The sequence below is a fragment of the Apis dorsata genome, unplaced genomic scaffold (assembly GCF_000469605.1).
Source record: "Apis dorsata unplaced genomic scaffold, Apis dorsata 1.3 scaffold_665, whole genome shotgun sequence".
Lineage (NCBI taxonomy): Eukaryota > Metazoa > Arthropoda > Insecta > Hymenoptera > Apidae > Apis > Apis dorsata.
The window spans coordinates 66,063-73,311 of NW_006263851.1; the positions used below are offsets into that span (position 1 = coordinate 66,063).

Genomic DNA, 7,249 nt, shown 5'->3' on the forward strand with positions numbered 1-7,249 from the left:
GCATGGATAAGAGAATAAGATACATTAATATATACTATACATTAATATAACGCTCTCACGATTACTTTTCTAAACACTCCTCTTCGCTCCGCGTATCCTATTAATCAGCACATGTGGGAACAATGCGAATAAAATAAGTTTAAGAACAAAAAGAAGAACTTTCACCGTCTGTTCTTAACGCCGAAAACTTTTACCATACAAATAATTAATAAAATCTCGAGGAGGATCTTAATGTTTGAGAACCGGCGCGTTTAATTTTCCAGTAGCCAGTTTCCAGCCACGAGTTGTTTAAAAAAGGAAAGTTTTCGCGGGAACGTGCTTTTTACAAGCGGCGAGCAAAAGAATGATCGCGATATAATTGTGGTAATTTCGTGGGCTCACGTTCACCTCGCTGGTAAAATAGAAACTATCGGATATTACCATGCGAGATATTGTTCATAAAGTAAGAAGGCTGGATGGCTGTAAAATAGTGCTTACGAGCTTGCTTTTGTCATTGCATTCGAAGTTCAACGAAACTAATTTCTTCCCGACCTGTTATCGAATGCTCGCGCAATCGTTGCACTTTGTACAAAAAAGAGGGAAAGTCGTAGATGATAGAATGATGAAACACATTTGCGTGCGATTGTTGTGTTTACGAATATTTCTATTCTTTTTACGATATAAGTGTATTAACTTTGTTTTCGTGTAATTTGTTTCCGAATAACAAAAAGGTGATGGTGATCTTGAAATTTTTCTATTCGATGTGAAAAGGAAAATCTATTAATGGTATGTTTTTGTACAGAAACTTTTAGATTTAGGTTAAGTTTAAATAGGTGATGAATAGAAAGGATTTATTAATATATATCAGATTATGTTAATTGCTAAAATACAAACATTGGTTGAAAGCATATCAAGTTTTTGTGCAGAAACTTTTAGGTTAGGATGAACAGAAAGAATTATTCAAACGTATTAAAAACATATATCAGATTATATTAATTGTTAATCATAACAATAAGTTTATTAATAAGTGTGTTAATGTGAAAAAGAATCAATAAATAGAACAGTGCAAATAAATTTGAGCAATTGTTACATCAATATTCTTCTATATGTAAAGCTAAGTGAAATAAAGAAAATTTGTTTTCCAATTCTCACGAGTAAAATCACTAGCATATTTACATTTCTCTAGTGAACGCTCTAATGATATTTCGTTCATAGGGATCGTTCACCTTGCATGCAATGAAATCTAACCATAAAAGGTTCAGAAAATTGTAGAAAATACAGTATCAATTATCCAAACCTTATTTATTCACCATCGGTGCAGCGGTATCGATTGATGTGGCAATTACTTAATATATAAATTACACATTTTGCGTAATGTACATTACATTTCAAATTACACCAGTAATATTCTCTCCTGTTCAACAATTTCAATAGTAAATTCCTTTATTTATAAACTGAACATAAGAGCATGCATATTTCGAACAATCCGAACAGATTCAATTATTATTCAAATAATAAATTAACTTCATATTGTCCCTTTCTCTCGCGGATCGATTCACGGGAACCAATAATGCAAATAATAAACAATCCGTTTTATGAGTTTTTGTTTGTACCCTACGAGCTCTTCGAACTTACAAGTACAGCCCCGAGGCCCTTCTTGCTTTCTGGGGCATCGAGTTTGCGAAATACGCCGCGGGTCACGTTTGCTCATTGTTCGCTCAAGGGTCGTGAAATTTGACATTTAACTTCCTACGAGAATAGATCCGGTCTATTTTACGAGGATCTCCTCACTTTTGAAATAATTTACTCACTTGTTCTCGGCCAAATTCTCGATGATTATTTTGCATGATTCGTTATTTTGCTCGAGCTATGGCTCGCTCGATGCTCTTTCTTCTCTTACCGCGTGATAACATCTGACGAACGAGAATCGTCTCCGTATCTCTCGTACACGTTTTGACATTTTATGCTTATGCTTCGTTGCCACGAATTAATAATGATGTAGGCGCGGTTCAGGAATGAAAGTGTGATATATTAAATATATGACATTTCGTACAATTAAATAGCGAACTTATCTTGCGACGTTAAAAAGATTAATAATAATTTCAATTATTATATAAAGTTGTGCTTTGCAGCAGTTTTCTTGCTCGCGTATTCTCGAATCGTATATATATATATATTTTATTACACTTTTGGATCACTCTGTAGAGTTATCGAGAGATCTTTTTCTTGCCCATTCATGTTCGCTTACCCACGAACGATCCGAGTGGACACAGGTGTTCTAGCTGCTGATAGTTAACAGACGCTGTTTCTTGACGGTACACGAGTCCAATTAAAGGTACTTAATTAAAATAACCGCCCGAAAAACCTAAATATTTTTCAACCGTGCGCTTTCATACACGCTATTTTCTAATTAGATCGATAATTTGCATTTTTCAAGTGACTATAAAAGAAAATTCCTTTTTTGTTTAACGAATTATTACATTGATACACCATTCGAACAGCAACGAGATAGATCTTGCGAGGCGAATCAATAAAAAAGAATTAGCGTGGAAAAAGTTGGTAGCATCGAATAAGTTGGTAGCATAACGTAAATAAAGCAGCAGGTGCGCGAAGGATCTATTTGCGCAGGAGACTACTGCGCAAGTGGCCCAATTAATACCGTTTAATTACTATAGAGGGACGTGTAACGATGCGATGCGATACACTTTTGCAATCCGAAAGAATTCGATCAACATAGTTATCTATCCCGTGTAGAACAACGCTCGGTCGTAGATAACCATTGATAAAAGTGGGAAACGAAAATGTATACCGTTTCGTTAGATACGTATTTACATACACATTTGTTGACCCGTGATGTCGTAATTATCTTGATATCACCTTGTTTTCCACTCGATGATGTCAGCGGAACAAACACACGTGATTGGATCTCGTATTATTGGCAACAATTTAGCGAACATTTTTAATCGTAATCTTTCGTGCACTACGGAGGATGTAGAGGTTAGAATTTTGGCTTTAATAAAGATTAAAGGAAAATTAATGCTGCGATGTAATATTATCGCGTAAAAAGATAAAGATCTAAGAATTTTTTTTGCATTTTTTTCCTATTTTAACGAAATTGAAAATTAAGATGATATAATTGAATGTCAATGACGAATATTATAATAATTTTGATAACATTTGCTACGAACGTGCTCGATCGCCTTTTTTTTCGTCTAGTTTAAAACTGGATTATGTAAGAAACGAATGAGAGAGAGAAAAAGTGGAAGTAAAAATTTGTAAGACACGATTCGATCGCAATTTCAAAAAAGATCAAAACTCATCGAGATTAAATCTTTCAAAATGAAAAATCTATCTTTTTTTTCAATTAAAAATGATAGATCATCATTGGCATTGATGTTTTATGTAAGAACAAGAAAAAAAAAAAAGGAAAGAAAGAAAACAAATGTACTTGCTAATTTATATTTTCACGGTCGATGAGAAAATCGTGTTTTTCCATGAATCTCGTATGAATTTCCTATGGAACGTTCTTATGGAACAATTGCAACGTCACGTCGAGGATGCCTGATTTGCATATGTAATGCGGCACGCAGTTGTTCGACATTAACTTCCCGTCAATGTTTTTAACATGAGAAGTGTTTTTCCCGGTTTTTCGCGACTGCAAATGAATTAAAAAGGATATTATAGGAGACAAACTGTTTTATAACGCACACTTGTTGAGCACACTTAAGCAATTAGAGTTGCCAGTTTATGACAAATTGTTGAATGTTGAAAATTAATACTCTTCGCGGTGAAAAATTAAGTACGCAAAAAAAAAAAAAAAAAAAAAAAAAAAAAAAAAAAAAAAAAAAAATAAAAAAAAAAGAAAAAATTACGAATTTAATCATACAAAGTTAGGTCTAATGTGACTTAAATGATGTTATAAAGTGGTTATTCGTCATATTTCAAGACGAAAAAAAAATTTCTCCTCGAGATCGTATCTTTCGAGATTTCAAGATTTCAGGAAACGATATTTCATTTTTACGTGCTTAATTGTGTTCAAATAATTTTTATACATTAAATTTTAAATTTTACTTACGTATTTTTAATCCCTTCTTCTTCTTTTTCTTCTTCTTTAAAAAAGTAACGTATCCTCTCGATTTGTTTCAACTACGTTTAAATTAAAATTCGAATAAGTAAAACACAAGAGATTGAGATTAAACACAATTAAGTAAGTAACGGCGAGCGGATCAATGGAAATTTCTTTCTTCGAGATAAAAAAGATTAGATTATTAAAGGAGAAATCGTCGATTAATAATAATTTTCAATCAACGAAAAGAATTTCGATATAAATCATAGAAAATAAGTACTGGATCGTATCACGTAACACGCCAACCGTGCATAAATACCTGCCTTATAATCCCGTGCTTGATAATACCGAATAATTATCATTAAACGCTCATTCCCTATCGATAATCTCATTATTTAACATTTTCCATTCTTCAACCTATCACCATGTTATCAAGATCGTAGATTACTTTTACTTACCACCATTGCTGTAATCGTTGTTAATCCCCATTCCTTTGTACCAAAAAAAAAAAATTCGAAATTCAATTTATCAATGTTTCGAAGAATAAAATAAATTCTTCGAAAAAACTCAAAAAGTTATATATCCACTCGATTATATTATATCCAAATCTATTTTCCAATTTCGAATTGTAATCTAATTTAAAAAAAATTTGGATCAAAGAAAAAAAGAAAGGATTCGTGGATCCTCGGGATTCAGAACGTGCAGAAACACACACCGAAACACACCAATCAGTTTTCAATGAGTTTTTGGTGGGGCTGCACGATGATGAAGAGGCTGGAGGAGGAGGAGATGGAAGGGGAAGGGGGGATCCGCGTGTCGATTGGGAAAAGGGGCGGGGAGGGAGGAGGACAGAAGGATGGAGAACAGCGATATATGAAGGCGAAACTCGCGCTCCACAGACTCAATAGCCCACAGAGACTCCACGTGGTGTATCGTGGAAGTATCGCGAGTTCGTGTACACCACGGAACAACACATTCTCCTCTTCTTTCTTCTTTCTTCTTTCTTCTTCCTTCTTCCTTCTTCCTCTTCCTCCTGACCGTTACACGAGAAGTCACTTCGAACGATTTTCAAACGCGTTTTCCTTTTCGAAACCCAGCTGCTCGATCCCAGTTTCCCAGTTTTACGTCCGATAAAACCGTCGCGATAGTCGGAGATATAAACGGGGTGATAAGTCGTCCACCATTGTCTTCTCGTTTCGAAAGGCGAAAGATCCTTTGTCTTTGGACAAAGTGGGAGAGGGAGGGGGGAAGGATTGTTTCTCCCCGCGATCGATACACCATTGGGCGAGATGGTGGCCGAGTACCGATGAGAGTGACCGATTCGAAGATTGTCGAGCTCGTCCTTGTTGGGGAAAAGCGAGGGTGGTAGGAACGAGGGAGAAGGTGTTGTGGTGTGCGTTGCACGGCAAACGTGTGAGATTGTATCGAGAGGAGGATGGGCAAGGGTTGGAAAGGTACGTGGTTCCCAAGCTACTTCACTTTCCATTTCTTGTAAATGTTCGTCGAGAGAACGAGACTAAAAACGTTGTATTATTATATCGATTCTTTCAATCTTTTTTTGACTCGATGCAAATTTTTTATTTATATATAATTTTGATAATGTTATTGAAATATGATTTTTGAGGTTATATAATTTTGATGATAATTCTCGATCGGAATAAAAAAAAACCTTAAAGGTTCGTTATTATTCACCTTATCGTGCTATAATCATACGCCAATCGTTATATTTATTTTTTTTTTTTCGTTGCTTTTCGTCTTTCGCATAAATTTCGAACGATATCGCAAATAATTTAATCACAACTTATTAAATATATAAGATTTTTGTATATTGTTTCTATACGTTACGTAACGTGGTATATCGATATAATATAACCACAGAAATAGAATTTCGACATTCGTATCAAGAAAAAACTCTCTTCTCCTTCTTTTTTTCTCTTTTACTTTTATAGAACACTGCAAATTCGCGTCACCCACGTCGTCCATCCTCGTGGATTACGTAATTTCTCTTCCCTCTTTTTTCCAAAAAAGAATCAAAGGAGAAAGGAAACGAAAGAAAGAGAGAGAGAGAGAGACGAAAGGCAAACACTATTGGTACAATGTATTAAAAATTCATACCCCGTATTTCGATGATCGATGCACCGACAAACAAGTACATATATATACATATATACGGGACGTTTCTTCGCGAGAGAAAAAAAGAAAGAAAAAAAACAACAACAACACAGTCGTCGGCACCGACAATGACGAATATTTATATATTCATATACGTTCGTCGAATACACACGAATTTTGACGTTTCAATAATGGATGGACGGGAGTGAAACGCGTCTCCTTTTCGCGTGTATCGTTTAATTACCAACAAAATGTTGCAATTGAGAGACGCTCGACAACATAATACGTGTTATTTTCCTTTTCTCTCTCTCTCTCTCTCTCTCTCTTTTTCTTCTTCTTCTTCTTCTTCGTTCTGTCCAGGCGCGAAAGATTTCGTCGGCCTCGAAGAGGTGACGAAGGTCGAGTTTTTGGTGATGCTGTTGGCCGAAACCCTGGGAACCTTTCTTCTCGTGCTGATCGGTTGTGCATCCTGCATCACGTGGACGGCCAACGATCCTCCAACGGTGGTTCACATAGCGTTCACATTTGGCCTCGCGGTCGCCAGCCTGGCTCACGTAAGTCACGTGTTTCGTATAATCACGTTCACGCTTTTGCTTGCAAGGATCACGTCCTAAACAAATTAATCACGCTTCGAAGCGTAACAATGTTTCTTTTCTCGAATTTTGCGATTGGATAATTTTATCCAAAATGAATTAATCTTTGAATTAATCTCGAAGATATCGATAGTTTAAGCGGATGTGTGAAAAAAAAAAAAATTTGGATTTTTAAAAAAAGAAATAAGAAAAATATCAATTAAAAGTAAGATAAGTAAAAGACGAAGATATAAACGAAAATAATTCGAAACATCTTACAATCATATAATTTCTCGTAATTTAATCATCTAATTAATATTCCACTTGTCCAAAAAGAAAAAAAGACAGAAAAATTTTCCAAAATTTTCAAAAACAATTTTCTAAAAAATATCTTAATATCGTGTTGATTCGAATCGATCGAAGGCATAGGATGAATAATGAATTTGTCGAAATTTCGCCGGCCTACGCGCTCGCGCTCTCTCTCTCTCTCTCTCTCTCTCTCTCTCTCTCTCTCTCTCTC

At 35.2% G+C, this 7,249-nt stretch overlaps 1 protein-coding gene across 7 annotated transcripts in view; it reads left to right on the forward strand.

Moving 5' to 3' along the window:
* The window catches only part of LOC102679301 (aquaporin AQPAn.G), a 37,113-nt gene that overhangs the window by 17,834 nt on the left and 12,030 nt on the right, over nt 1-7,249 (forward strand). For 2 of the 7 annotated variants that reach the window (XM_006622105.2, XM_031513550.1), the window contains exons 2-3: nt 5,468-5,499; nt 6,518-6,711. In XM_006622105.2, coding sequence (XP_006622168.1) covers nt 5,481-5,499; nt 6,518-6,711 — 213 coding nt within the window. In that variant the 5' untranslated portion in view covers nt 5,468-5,480. Of the gene's footprint in view, nt 1-491; nt 766-4,922; nt 5,500-6,517; nt 6,712-7,249 lie in introns of those variants that run through there. The other 5 variants (XM_031513548.1, XM_006622104.2, XM_031513551.1 and 2 more) reach the window with 5 other exon arrangements.